We start from the raw sequence: 14,805 nt of genomic DNA on the forward strand, positions 1-14,805 counted from the left end.
TCTTTGGGGTCATTTTGTTGTCATTTTGTGTCATTTTGTGTATCTTCATGGTCATTTTGTATCTCTTTGTAGTCATTTTGCGTCGATTTGTAGTCGCTTGGCATCTTTTAGTGGTTGTATTGTATCTTTTTTGGAGGTTGATTTGCATCTCTTTGTGGTCTTCTTTTCCTTGGTTAGTTCCTTGGTTATTTTTGCCATTAATTCAAAAAAAGGAACTAGAGTCAGTAGCGAGAGATATTTAAAAAACATACATGTAGGGGCATTGTGTTAGCCTCATGGTTACATGTAGGAGGGTAGAAGAGAGAATAAATTTGGCTGGTTCTTGGTAATAGTAAACTGAACATTATTAATAGTAATTCTGTGTAAAAAATGAATGAAATCACTTCAATTACTTCATGAACGATGTCAGGTGCTGTATACCCATCTTGTATGTAGGTTATTTCTATTTTTTGTAAAAAAAAAAAAAGTTGAAAAAGTTAAAATAAAATATTTAAAAAAAATGAATGAAATCATAGAAATCAATATAATATCATCTATTTGTGGTTGTATTCTATCTTTTTCAGAGGTTGATTTTCATCTCTTTGCTGTCATTTTGTGTCTCTTTATTGTCATTGTGTGTATCTTTGGGATCATTTTGTGTCTCTTTGTTGTCATTTTGTCTCTATTTGGGGTAATTTTGTATCTCTTTGGGGTCTACACTATTAGCTGACCCTTTTTTGTCCTGTAATGAGGGCTCAGACAACAAGAAGAAGTTCTTGCTTCATCTTTTCCATGAAGGCTGTCAGATCCAGAAATAGAACCAGAAACAGATGACTATCACTGATGATCTCAGCCTGTCTGGATGACACTAACACAACCAATGTCTGTATTACTGATACAAATCTAAGTATAACACATGCTAAAAGGAATGACCAAATCACATTTCTTAGAATTAACAATGCACCACGTTTAATCAATTTAATATTTCCTTTTAAAAAGATGTACATGGGGGAAATGGATCCATCTTCTATAGTATTGAACAACATACAGTACATGTCATGTTATAATTAGCATGTGAAAAACAAAAACAACAATTACCGGTACTGTCCCTCTTATTTACTCAGATAAAACAGGCTCACTACTCAGTGCGAACCTTTATTATAGGCACAGGTAGATACACAGAAAAAAAAATGCCTTTCAGACGCTGAAACAGGAAAAATCTCTGGCAATTATTCTTTGAAATATCTTCAGAAACAATATGTGCAATTGTAAATGTCAGAACTGGCATTTTCCACCTATTCAGTCCTGACAAACTGCAGGGATGCATTAGCTGTAAAGTCAAAATTTTAAATTTTTTTAAGGTGTTCCCAAAATCCAAATGTTTGTTTAAAGCTGCAGTAGGTAAACTTTATTAAAAAAAATTACTTTTTGTCATATTGGCTAAAACTTTCACTTTATCCTGACAGTAGAATATGAGACAGGATATAAAATAATCAGGCTCCTCTGGCTCCTCTTAGCGCTCCTAATGGCGTTTGCAAGAATCCATCAGAGCCGAGACAGAGAGAGACACTTTTGGCTGGAGGCTTGAAGACAGTTGATTGTTGAGTCTCATTTCCAGGACCTAAAGCATCAGGATTTGATGACCTGTGAATGAGACTCAACAATCAACTATCTTTCTTGGCTCAGGATGAGCCAGAGGAGGTTAATTATTTCACATATTATCTGTCTCATGTACTTTTTTTAAATAAAAGTTACATACTGCAGCTTTAATGCCAGAAAAATAGCTTATTTTTGTTGTTAAGAGCGCTTATAAATGCCAGTATTCTGTATAGTGCCCCAGAAATTGATACAGTATTTGACAAAATCTTTGCATTTTGAGATTTTAGGGGCACGACTGACTTTAACCAGACAGTGAAAATTAAAAGCTTGATGAACAAAGGAGCCCAAAGAAGCAGCTGCAGTCTCACACCTCAGGCCCGCTCCGCAGATTGATATTATTACACAAGGCTCAAATTGATTTCTAAATTATTAAAAAGGACAACTGTTAAAATGAAACAATGACAACAACAGTGAACTAATAGCACCAATCCAAATCAAAGCACCACAAGAAAAAAAACAACAACAACAACAACAACAATGCAGCTAATCCCCATGAAGACACACTGTAGCTTCCTCTTTACAATGAAAGTATGTGACATTTAGTGTGACACGGAGCTGCTTTCAGCGGCGATCAGTGTGAATGTTTGAGAAGAGTCCGACCACAGCGGAGTTCAGAGCACAGTGGACGTCACGGTGATGACGATGACCTCTGAGGCAGCATTTCTAAAGGAAGTTCTCTAAAAGGATGAAGAAACAGCTGAAACAACTTTTCCAGAAACTGTCAGTAGAAATCGTCAATGAAATCATCACCGCAACAAATTTTGGTCAGGTGACACACTACCTTCTGAGTCACATAATCACATCTTTAAAAAAAGGATTCACACAGGGAACATCTGCCCCAAAAACATCTGTGCATTAATAAATCATTCAGCTGCTGATTGTTTTTAGATTCCAGCTATACACTGAGAGATTCAATTCAATCATTTATAATAATGACGATGTGGAAAGCTTTGCTTGTGGTAATGAATCTACAGCGAATTAACACCTGGATACGCAGCTTCTCTCTGCTTTAGGAAGTTCGAGCTCATTGTTTAATGTTTGGGTTCACTCTCTCCGCTCTCATAGAGTCGTAGTTTTTTGCTGTTTTAAGGAAAAAAAGCTCTAAAAATTCACCTTATGCAGACGCAACTATAGCTGGTGAACACAGTGGAGCATTTAGTAGCTAAAGATTCAGATATTTAGAGACCAAAAACAGAGCTAAAGAGAGTGAATATTGGACGTTAATTCATCAGCTGGATGTATAAGTAACTGTTCACCATATCAACCTAGAAGCTGATATCAACCTAGAAGCTGATATGTCAGTGTTGTGTTTACAGCTTGTTTCCACTGCCACCAAGCGGCCAAATGGTTTGATTTTATCACACTGGAAGTTTAAATTAGCTCTAATTTCTAAAAGTCTGTCGCAGAAATCTTTTTCACAGCAGCCGGAATGGTGGTTTCAAACAGCCCTGAATACACCAGGTCTGTGCCACAGAGATCAGATGTTTTTATGGGGGTGTAAATCCATCCTCAGATTAGCACTCCTACTATAAAACGCTCTTTGAAAGCAGAGCGGTCAGAGGTCTTCACTCCTCCTCGCTGGGCCTGTTCCCGCTGGCAGAGCTGATTCTCGCTGTGTCTCACTGTGCTCTGAATTTCCACTCACAGTAAAAGTTACAAGCACTGTTGCATAAGTGGTAACATGTGGCAAAAATAAACAACAACAAGGCCCCGTGCTGAGGGGTTTTCAGATAAGTTGAGCTGTTAAAGTTCCTTTTTGAAGACTCTATGCACGAGCTGCCACGGTCTGCAGCCGACAACATCCTATAATGTGAACATGTGAGTCAGCACTGGCCTCGCTCACATTACTAAGGCAGTGTTTCTATGTGTCCTGTGCAGCATGAAGTACTGTGGTTTTTTTGTAGAGGTGATAACAGTTAGGCAAACTAACCCCAAATGGCAAGACTATGACGGGTTCACTGCAGTGAGACATTTATAGCTTCCACAGAGACATCAAGTCAAATCACATGAAAACGAACATAAAACACACACACATGTCCTCGAACTGCTTGTGCAAATCAAACTCTGCTCATACTTAATGACAGCGAGGACTTGATGGATAGGTTGATGCGGAACAAAGCAATGGCATAAAAACAACGTGGTCAAGTAACAACTATTAGAAACAGATCTTTCATTTTATAGCATAAGATATTTCCTTTTCATGGGCAAAGATATCTGGAAAATCATTTTCTTTACAGAAGTGGATTTTAAATTCATAACTAAACAAATATCACCTGTTAACATACAGGCTTTAAGAGAGTACTGCGACCAGCCCTGTGGCCAAAGTGAAATATAGTAGCACCAAAATATTACAACAGAGGGATCGTTTAGAAAGACAGAGAGAGAGGGTTCATCCTAAAAGACGATGGAGGGATGTTACTCTCTCCCCGACTCCGTCTCTCCAGGTTTGAGCAGCCCTCCCTCCAGTGGAATGTATAACTCAGTTCGGCCCGGAGAGGCGTCTGGTCTGGCCTGGATCCTGGCTGGAAAAAGGTCCCCTTTTAACAGTTACAGGACCAGGTGTCAGTCCGACAGTGTCCCAGTTTAGACGTCACACTCCTCTGACGGAGGCAGTGTGTGAGGGCTGCTGTTACAAGGCTCAGTGGGAGGGTTTTCAGGCTTACTGTGAGTGTGTACAAGACCCAAAGATGGATGCTGTTTTCCCGGTGTCCAGGTCAGTGTCCCTGGCAGGTCTTGCAGCACATTTGTCTGAAATATGGCCGGCTGCAGAACTTGAACCTGAGCACCAGGGGGCAGTAGGCCACAGTGTTCACATCTTTACACTCTGCAGGGAAGACAAACATGAAACAGCTTAGTTACTGCATTAATTACTGCATTAGAATGATATCCATCTTTCAGAAAGAGTGCAGGATGTCAGTGAAAATACCAAGAATATGATCACCACTTTTATTGTTCAAATAATTTTACTATTTAAATGGAATGACATAAATCCATAAAAACAAATAAATTACTGGACTTCTTAACGCTTGAGTAAGTTGAAAATGTTTAATTTGTACATAAACATTAAATGCGTTTATTACATTTGTTATATTCACTACATTTTGAGTCTAGACTTTCTCTGAATGTCTCACTGCCTCAGAAAATTAACATTAATTTTATAAAAAATAAAATGCGGGAAATATTGCTCATTCTATGAAACATGAGAAGGAGCAATGAGTTAATCCTCTGACCTTCGGGGTTGTCTGTACTGATGGGCAGACTGAGGTCACATTTGCTCTTGCACTGCTGCATGGCTGCTGGCCGATGATGTTCCAGACACTCGTTGGACGGATGGCCTGTGTGGGTCAGACACTTCACCGAACGCATCTCCTGACCCAGACCGCACTTCGCAGAACACTAAGACACATAAACACACAGGATATACAAATATTTGAACTGGGTGTTGTATGTAAAGACACCTCCAGACATATATTTAGACAAATAGTCAGCTTGGAACAATAATGTGTGTCTGATTTCTACCAACAATTTCTACCTTAAAATCCTTAAAAGGGCATCGACTCCTTCTTGCTCACTAAAAATTACAGGATCTATAAATATGCAAATATTTGTTCATTTCTAATGTTTCCCTTCTTCACTGTAAAGTCCACTCTCAGTGTGTGTGCACTGGTGGCTCCGAGTTTCTACATCACACTTGTTTAAGTTGCAAATTAGACCCGGATTCACTTCCAAGCTACTTGTGATCAGTCACAAATCATTCTTGTTGCCCCCTTAAAATCAGATTTTCAATGAGCAGAGAAACTTTCTACTTTCAGCAGGAGAAAGTGAAAACATCTTTCTAGTGTCAAACTCTGCACATACCTCATTTTTAATAGGAACAAGAAGAAAAACTTATTTGTGAGTGGACAAAACAGTAACAGAGTTGTACAAAAATACAAACATAAACCAAAAGCTTGTCTTACCTCTCCCCAGGGGCCCGTAACCCACTGAGGGGGAGGGCAGCGCTGCAGGTTGCAGCGCACCCTGGAGGTGGGTCGGCCATGTTTGGGGCACTTGGACTCTGGCAGCGTGTCACCGCTCTCCCCGCTCTTACACAAGACCACACGGTGCCTGTAGCCAGGACCACAGCTGGGCGTGCACTGTGGACAGAGCGGGAGAGGAAAAAAAAAAAGAGGGGGAGAAAAAAGGGAAAACATCAGGCGGGGAGGGCAGAGAGATGGAGGATATGGGAGGGTTGCAGCAGGGGGTCACTGCGGTCATAAGCATGCAAAAAGAAATCTTCTTAATCCACTCAGCAGAGGGCAGCAGCTGTTTGAGAAACAAAGTCAAGAGCCTGCTTTGTTCCTGTAAATCAGCTGGACATAATTCCTCTTCAGCGTGCGCCATCGCTACATTACACAAGACAAAAGTTGAACGCTGCAGCACTTCTGACACCATTTAATTTGGTTGAACTGTGTGAATAGAGTTTAGCTCCAGGAACACTGTGGGATATGAGAAGGTGGACTTTCCAGGCCCGTTGTAGTTAAGAAACACCAGAAAAAGTCAACAAGACATGTTTTAAAAGTGTAGTTTACATGTCTGCACAGCCACAAAGACATAAGACATCCTTAAACTCCTGCAGACTCCTTTGAATTCATTTGAGATTCCACCATGACAAGTGTAACAATACTACAACAGCATGTTCAGTGTGATGTATTTGTCTGCTCCGTGCCTCTGTTGTGTATTTCATGGTTTAGGTGCTCTTACTTTGTCCTGGCAGATGTTTGGGTTTCTTAGGTTCAAATGGAAAATAAACTATTGCTTCATCTGAGAGGAATTCTGCAGAAAACTGAAGTATTGGTTGAAATTCAGCCACGAGTTGACTTAAAAAACACTGCAGGAGTGCATTCAGACCACATGCATGACGAGAGATATCTGCCTACCTCTGACCAGTCCAGGGCCAGCCATTCAGGGGGGCAGCTGTGGTTGCTGCAGGGTTCGGTGAGAGAAGGGCGCGTGGGGGTGCAGGCCGAGTCGTCCAGGACCTTCTCCTCGGCCCCAGAGATCCTCCTTTTACATAACACCTCCCGTGTCCGCAGGCCGCCGTTACAGCTGCGGCTGCACTCCGACCACTCTCCTGTCCACCAGCTAGAGGCGGAGAAGAGCTCTTTAGTTTGTTTTTAATTAACTAATTTGCATTGAATAATATAGTGTGGACACACTGCAGAGGAGATTATAGTATACAAACAGGAGTCCCAGGTAGGAAAAAATGCACGTAAATAGAGAATCTGACATCAAATGCCTCCAAACTTACCTGAAATAATATTAAATAAATGTCTCTATAGTTATTACGATCAAAGTCTGATTGTAGAATAAACGATCACTATACTGATCTACCTAAGCTAACCTAAGCTAACCCTGTTTTAAAACTGGAAACTAACACTTTCATAGCTAAAAATATTAAAATACTAAAATGTGTCTGACGTGGAGATATAGAAAAGTATAAACAGATGAGGGTATAAATGAGACAAAATGCTGATTGAGGAAATGAAAAAAAAAACAAAACATGGTACAAAATCACCAAGAAATACATTTGTATTCCACACGAAAGAAAATCTACAAGAGAGTCGTTACCTTGGGGAGCACGGCTCAGTATTGCAGGGTCTTCTCTTCTCTTTGGGTTTGTTCTTCTTGTCACAGAAGTGGTTGTAGACAGCTGAATGATCTGTCTGCTTCTTGCACACCACCTGCTGAATCTGCACACCTGACCACAGGTGAGACCGAATGAGACAAACGTACAACGTATATATGACCAATTCCACCGTGGTGACAGTTTATATCTTATACAGAAAAAATAACAGTTTATCCCACAAATGAACTAATAATGTTCTGTAATAAGCATCACAGAAAAACCATCAAAGGAGAAATACAATATCTGATAATTAGTTTATTCAACAGGGACAAAACAGAAAGAAGAAGTACTATAAATGAGCCAGTGTTTGTGCTTCTGTTGTCTCAAGTGACATTTTATTAAATTCACGCTCTCAAAATAACAATAAATACGCAGAAATCTGTTGGCTGATATTTCCCATGTGACTCTGAATGGCAGCCTAACTTCAGCGCGGTGGCAAGCACAAGGTTGTGATGCAAAACGTGCTGACTCAGCAACAAATTTCACCATGTCCTGAGCTGAAAAACTGCTGCATACAAAAAAAACATCAACTAGAGCTCCAACTTACGCCGATGGTTACGCCGGTGCTAATGAGGATCCTAATGAACAAACAGACAAACTTAATGACTCCATGTCAAAGTGCCTGAAATTATTTACATATTTCACATCTTCCACTTCAACCAAAGGTGGAAAATTAGCTCTTATCAAGTAAAGCAACACGGATCATTAACTCACAAAGGCCAGAGAGGGAAAAGGCAGATTGGCTGTGTGTGATAACTCCACAGTCTCAGAGGCTGTGAACTGCTCAAATGCCTAAACATGTACGCATTTGTACATCCTTGTGAGAGACAAGGAGGGAGAGAGAAAGGGGAGATAAAAAAAGAGTAGTCATGTCTGTCTCTGTCATGTTTAATTTATTTACATAATTAAACAAATGTGCCTACATAAGCCTGTTCCCATATTGTACTTTTAGGAGTTTTTACAGAAATGAAAGAACTTTGTACTAATCATGTATTAATCAGCTTACACAATCACATCATTAAGAATAATCACACATTTTGGGATCTTTGTCCCTACAAAGTAAACCATTACATTTTAGGACTGATAGGAATGTATTGGTGTTAGGCTAAGTCTCCAGGAAATGAATGCAAGTCAATACAAGGGCCTCCTAAGTCTGTGTGTGCTTAAGTCTGTGTGTGTGTGTGTCTACCTCCAGCGCAGAGAGCTGAGCAGCGTGACCAGGAGGTGTAGTGCCAAGCAAAGCCAGTCAGAGGATCCTTGTTCAGTGGTGGGTTGAAACGATAGTGGATCCCTGGGTTCTCCTCTCTCACCAGCACCTAAAAACATACACAACCCGACATTTAACACAAAGATGAAACTTTTCTTTTTGTTTTGGGGTTTCTTTCCATTTCTTACCATGACAATCAGGGTTATGTTTGTTGGCCCCAGAGCTTCTAGAGTTTCTGGCCCGTCAGTGGGCCGCCTGTAGTGGAAGGTGGTACCAGCAACGTCGAACCTGCGCGGTGTGTCAATGGTCAGTTTCCCATTGATAAAGTACTGGTCCCCTTTACTCTTCAGCACTGGGACACAGATGAGAGGGAGATAAATGCACTAATCATAAGAAGTATCCTGGGAACAGACACACAGAGTGAATTAATGCTGCATTTGTTGTAGCTGCTATTTCTTCTTTCACTTTCAACTCTTTATTATTTTATTATTTGTTGTATTAGGGAGAGTTAAGATAAATATAAGCTTTGTCTCAGAGAAAAACCAAGTGTCCAACAGCTCTAAAACTGTATCAAATGTTGCATCTTGTTAGCTGTTTGTTTTCAATACATCAAAATGTCAACTTAGCATTATGAAACTAAAGACAGCGACTTTACTGTAAGGACCAAAAGTACACACATTCTTTACTCAAGTAGAAGTACAGATACTTGTTTAAAAAAAAGTAAGTAAAACGTTTCTCTTAAGAACATTTATTTCGACTGTTTCTGTGCAAAGTTAACTGAAAGTTGTAAAAGGTCGAGTTTTCCTCTCGTCTGTTAAATCTTTTAAGTTGTTTTTGTTGTTATCTCAATGTGTCTGTCAGGTAATATGCACTGGTCTCAACGTTGGAAAAGCGTGCAATGATGTGAGGAGTAAAAAGTACAGATATTTGTGTAAAACTCTAGGGGGTTGAAGTAAAAAGTTGTTAGAAAAATAAATAATCATGTAAAAAAGCTGATAAAACTACTAAAGCACAGTAACAAAGTATTTGTACCTTGTAACTTCCCTGATAATTCCCTGATAACTCCCTGTGTGCAGCCAGAAGACCCAGCAGCTGTGGTTAGTCAAGCATCAGCTCTAATACACAAACTAACTTAACGTACTGTTAAATATAAACATATTATAAAACACTTGTTGGATGCACTTTTGATCAGCTAAGCTAACTGCTTCCCCGTGCTTCTAGTGTTTAAACTAAAGCTGCATTCACGCAATGTAAGCAGATTTGTAAGAACAGGAAAACCTCCAGTTATCCAACTTGGGAGTTTTTCAGGCATCTTTCCAAAGAGGACTCTGAAACTGAAGCAGCTAAATGGCATTCAGCTAGCATTATGTTATTAGTAAAACCTGTGCTTATCGTGCAATAACAAGTCAAAAAAGGCCTGTTGAATGCAGAGATATTAAATCTTAGATCTTGGTAAGACAGAAAAGGTTAAGGCATTTAAACAGGCACATCAGTATAAAACTAATAAAAATAACTTTCTTTATCCATTTACTTTGTCAGGCAATTATACTAAACATTAGCTTGAATGTCATCTTACCAAGGTAGTTGAGAGAGATGTTGAGTTCTTGTATGTGGATGAACACCGATCCTTTGGGAATTCTGACCACCTCTTCATAACCTGAGATACACACAAAGTCAGAAAATGAAAGGTGAAGGAGGTTTATTTACTGGGGGTCGGGGGGGAACGATGCATGGGTATTGTTTAGCTCAGTGGGACACCTATGGACTAAACAGAGGCCTCAGATTCCTGCTGCATTCCTGGGCAGCCGGCCTCAGCTGCCCTGCTCGGCTCTTTGCTAGAGAGCGAGAGCTGAGCCAAGAGCTCTACTCTCTTCTACTCCTCTGTATTTCCTCTCTTTTGGTCTTTCTTTTTATGCTCATCTCACCTTCACCCTGCCTCGCTCTGCCTGTCTCAGCTCAGCTCTGCTGTGCAGCCACTAGCAGCCCTGCAAATAATTTCAGCCTCACAAGAGGAATAAGATATAACAAAAAGGAAGGAATGAAATAATTCCTTCCAGCAATTTGACCACAAGAGGACAGGAGAGGCTTGGCATGTGACCTCTCTGTGAAGCTCTGAGAGGTGGGACCGACCCTGCTCTGGGTTTCTATATGGAGGCGTGGAAGATTAGAGGGACAGAGTTTGAGGTTTTGGCCTCAGAGACAGACAGAGAGAGACAGAGCAAAAGTGCGAGAAAAGCCTGTCTTCTGTTAACAATCGGGGACCTGTGTGGTAAACATACAGAAAAGGAGCTGTAAACCCCCGGCTCTTGACATTTCAGTAACCCCTTACCGCCTACCAGAGCCACAGGACAGATGGTAAGAGACTTTAAGGGACATTATTGCTTCTTAGCTTAGTGCGCAGAGAAAGAATTAAGTAACTTTTCTGAAATGTAAGGGACTTCATTAGTCACTGATGTCTTTTTACTGTTTTACATCATTGGTTCAATGGTTTGGCTAAATCCCAGACCCTATTTAAATCACTTGAGCATAGAGGAAAAGTGCTGGCTATGACTGAGTAATTCTGACAGTCATAAATCTTTCCCTGCCCAGAATAGGCCTCCAATCCCGGCCCTGGAGTCTGAGTATGGTCAGACCAAGCTATGCTGCAGTTGTAACGAGGTTGCAAGTCGAGTTTAGACTTTCAGCAGGTTGCGTATGGAGAGTAAACTCAAATCAACTCAGTTTAAGTTTTTATTGGCAAAAAAAGCCGTTGAGAAATTCACATTAAGTGGCCAAAATTATGTTGACACTGTAGTACCTTGAGCTGTGACTTCAACTCCATCTAACACCTTTGGGATGAAGTGGAACATCGACTGAGAGCCAAGACTTTAACACCCAACATCAGTGCCCAACCTCTTGTGGCTGAACAAGAGCAAATCCCTGCAGTCAGGCTCCAAAACGTTGAGGAAAGCTTTCCAATGAAGCTGTTACAGCAACATATTAATACCAGTGGTTTTACGGACGGAACGAGGTGTTCAACAATCAAATATTGGTGTCCACACACTTTTGACCATACAGTGCACATTTTGGCAACAAAACCAAACAGATGTAAAATGTCTTCTGTGGCTCTGGAGGAATGTATTTAAAATCTAGAGAAAATTACCCTGATGATGGTGTCTAAACATGTTTAACACAAAACCTGCATTAGTAAGAAAGATGTGAGCCTTTACAAATCACTATCTAAGAGACTGCATTTTTGGAGTTTGATCCATACGAAGGAATAAAGTCAGGAAATGCTACAACGTATTTATGGAAGTGCAATATTAACTAAATAAAAATTATAAAGCACTTGTTTAATAATAGCACTGACCATGGATACCATTCCCAGATCACAAAACACACGACTTAACAACCTACACGTCGACTCCAGCCTTACTAAGGGGACTTTTTTAGGCCAACAATAATGTCAGATATTTTGAGGGTAGTTGAGACCTCAGCTTGGGTTGACAGACTGTCCTGGTCACTGTGGTCCAGAGCACGGCTGCCTGGTCAGGGTGTTCCCCTCTGAGGAATCCTTGAAGGGGGTTGAGTGGTGTTGACAGTTGGGTGAGAAACCTCTGAAGTTGGTGTTGTGGGGAGAAATGTAACCCAGAATAGATCCAAAAGCAGCCGCACCTCAAGCCACACTGGTTGGACCTCAACTAAATCTGTCTGCCACGTGTCCCTGGGTGGCTGGTGGATAAATATATGTATGTATATACAGTGTATGGTAAGCATATGTGTATATTTATTTGTGCTTTTTTATGTGCTGAGAGTTTTTCAAGGAGTTTGTCTTCTTGGGTTGACTTAAGTCACTGTATTTGTTATTTATATATTATATAAAGTACAATTGTAGTCTCATCTAAGGATGCGTGGACCTTTGTCTATAGGTCCAAACGTGTGTCGAATGACCTCCACTTAGTAGCCCATGCTGGCCTTTACTTAAAACCCTTTTTTTAACCCTGCTTGAACTTACAGCTGAATTTGACACGATTGATTATAACATCTTAGTTAATGGACTCAATAATCACGTTGAGTGGTTGAAGTCCTCTCCCTCTGACTGATTTTTCTGTAACACTTGATAGCTTCATTTCTCGTCTACAAAGCTTACCCCACGGTGTACCTCAAGGGTCAATTTTGGGCCCTATTCTTTTCTCTATGAGCATGCCTCCTGATGGTAACATCATTAGTTGACATAATACGTTGTGTAATTTGCAGATGATACACAGTTATATCTTCCTGTCAACCCTATACAAAGCCTATGTTGATGAACTGAATAACTTGAATGACAACGCCTTCCAATAAGAATTTAAAGGACTACGCAGGATTTCATTGACATAATATGATAACAAAAAAACGTTGATGACCCTTGAGGTCATGAAAAAACAGTTTGATTTAGACACAATGATGGAATAGTCTAGTGACTGTTTAAATCTGTAATGCCAACTTCAAATCTGGGCTGCATCAACTTTCAACTAGAGTATATACACATCATTTATCTCTAAGCACTCATCATAAATACCTCAAGTACAGCAGGTGCTGAAATAAATGATTGTCCAGCAGCAATGTGGAGTTATGTTGGCTTTATCAAATAAATAGCTGTAACGGTATGCTGCTGTGAACAGAGATTGCATGTGAACAGACAATTATACAATACATTTTGAATGTCTGGGGTATCCTAACTCTCACTGTGAGGCAGCTTTCCAAGATGCATTCACAATCCAGAGTATCAGAATCCAAGCGTTGCATTTGCACATTTTTGGGACGACAGAACAATTGTGTTGCTTCTCATGGCAAATTCCTCATGTTAATCTAATCTGATTCTAAGGAGAGAAGAGACTCGACAGACAAAATCTTTATCTATGTGTGCAGAAACCTCTGTGGCAGCAGCTTCCAAAAGAAAACTGATGAGATGTTTTAGTGCTGTAGGGTTTTGGTTGCATACCTCCTTCGGGCAGCGAGTCGTTGAAGAGTCCCTCCACAGACACACAGCTGCTCCCGTCACCCCCACAGATCCGGCAGCGGTCGTCGCGAACGTCTGAGCCGAGGATACGATCACAGCCTACGTGCTGCGAGAGGGGAGAAACGAGTGAGCTGCAGGGTCACTCAGGGTCATGGGTGAAGGGGCACAGTCAGTAAGTCGAGAGGTGTCAGAGGCCGGCTGAGGGATTACCTCTAATGTCTTCCAGACCACTTTTCCAAAACACAGAAATATCAGATGGTAAGTCCAGATGTGTTTTCTGATCCTGAGCAGACATAATGCTCTTAGGTTGCTAAACTCTTAGCTGTCGACATAAATAAGTTTCATGATGAGCGAAGCAGGTGGTTTTACTCAAACTCTTTAACAGTGAACCAAACCTAAACAAAAGTGTAGAGAATGAATGGCAAGTGCTCTCATTCTCATATATCCATATGACATTTGCTTATTGTAGGGAGGGATAATGAGGCTTAAGTTTATTATTACTTTTACACTGATTAGATTTAGTTCAAAACTAAGTCCAGAGTTGAAACTGTGATTCACCCCATGGTTATCTGATGGCTGTATAATGTGGGGAGTGGTGAGTTATTGAAGTTTAAAATGATATAGGTCCAAACTAGAAGGAGGCCTCTTGTGTCTACATGCAGACAGTATTTCCCAGAGGTCATTGGGACCAATAGCACAATACAGAGTGCATATAAAACTGTTTGCAGCACTGAAAAATCAGGAGAAGTGACAGATGCCACATTAGAGATTAAATATTTAAATAACTTGGCACACCAGTTGATGTCAAAAGGGACAACTCTATTTTTGTATTTGGTTTATTGGATTTGGTTTAAAGCTTTCTCCAATAGGGGGCAGGGATGTGGAGTATAACTGCTCCAAGGGCAGTGGAGAGGAAACTGGAGACCCTCTGATATTAAATGAAACAAAGGAAAATGTGTCAGCTAAAACTACGAAGAATAAACTTGCACCCCAGGATGCTGTGTCAGACACAAAATATATCACTTGAAAAATAAATTTAAAATACTAGACATGCGCTTAACTTATTGAAACTTCAGTCATTTTTAAAATTACACCACAACTGCCAGAAAGCCTGAACTAATTAAGTCACAACTGTTTGTTCTGACCTATTAATTTCATGACAGAACAGATGTTTTGTACACTGTGGGCCAGAGTCTGCAAGGTGCACCTCTCTCCTCACAGTATATGCATTTGAGGAGGGTCGGGCAAATAGTGGGAGGAGATATGTTAAAAGAGGTTGATTAACTACTATTCGTGTCCATTTTGCAGGAA

At 40.5% G+C, this 14,805-nt stretch overlaps 1 protein-coding gene across 1 annotated transcript in view; it reads right to left on the reverse strand.

Moving 5' to 3' along the window:
- Window positions 1-944: 944 nt before the first annotated feature.
- Window positions 945-14,805, reverse strand: part of adamts10 (ADAM metallopeptidase with thrombospondin type 1 motif, 10) — a 50,966-nt gene continuing 37,105 nt past the window's right edge. Inside the window, exons 18-26 of the mRNA XM_035653808.1 lie at window positions 13,477-13,600; window positions 10,090-10,170; window positions 8,702-8,865; window positions 8,496-8,622; window positions 7,249-7,378; window positions 6,558-6,762; window positions 5,598-5,774; window positions 4,869-5,034; window positions 945-4,462 (exon numbers count right to left, since the gene is read on the reverse strand). Of these exons, the coding sequence (XP_035509701.1) occupies window positions 4,353-4,462; window positions 4,869-5,034; window positions 5,598-5,774; window positions 6,558-6,762; window positions 7,249-7,378; window positions 8,496-8,622; window positions 8,702-8,865; window positions 10,090-10,170; window positions 13,477-13,600 (1,284 nt within the window). The 3' untranslated portion in view covers window positions 945-4,352. The remainder of the gene's footprint in view (window positions 4,463-4,868; window positions 5,035-5,597; window positions 5,775-6,557; window positions 6,763-7,248; window positions 7,379-8,495; window positions 8,623-8,701; window positions 8,866-10,089; window positions 10,171-13,476; window positions 13,601-14,805) is intronic.

This window comes from Morone saxatilis, unplaced genomic scaffold (genome assembly GCF_004916995.1).
Source record: "Morone saxatilis isolate NCDOM2014 unplaced genomic scaffold, NCSU_SB_2.0 Contig12, whole genome shotgun sequence".
Classification (NCBI taxonomy): domain Eukaryota; kingdom Metazoa; phylum Chordata; class Actinopteri; family Moronidae; genus Morone; species Morone saxatilis.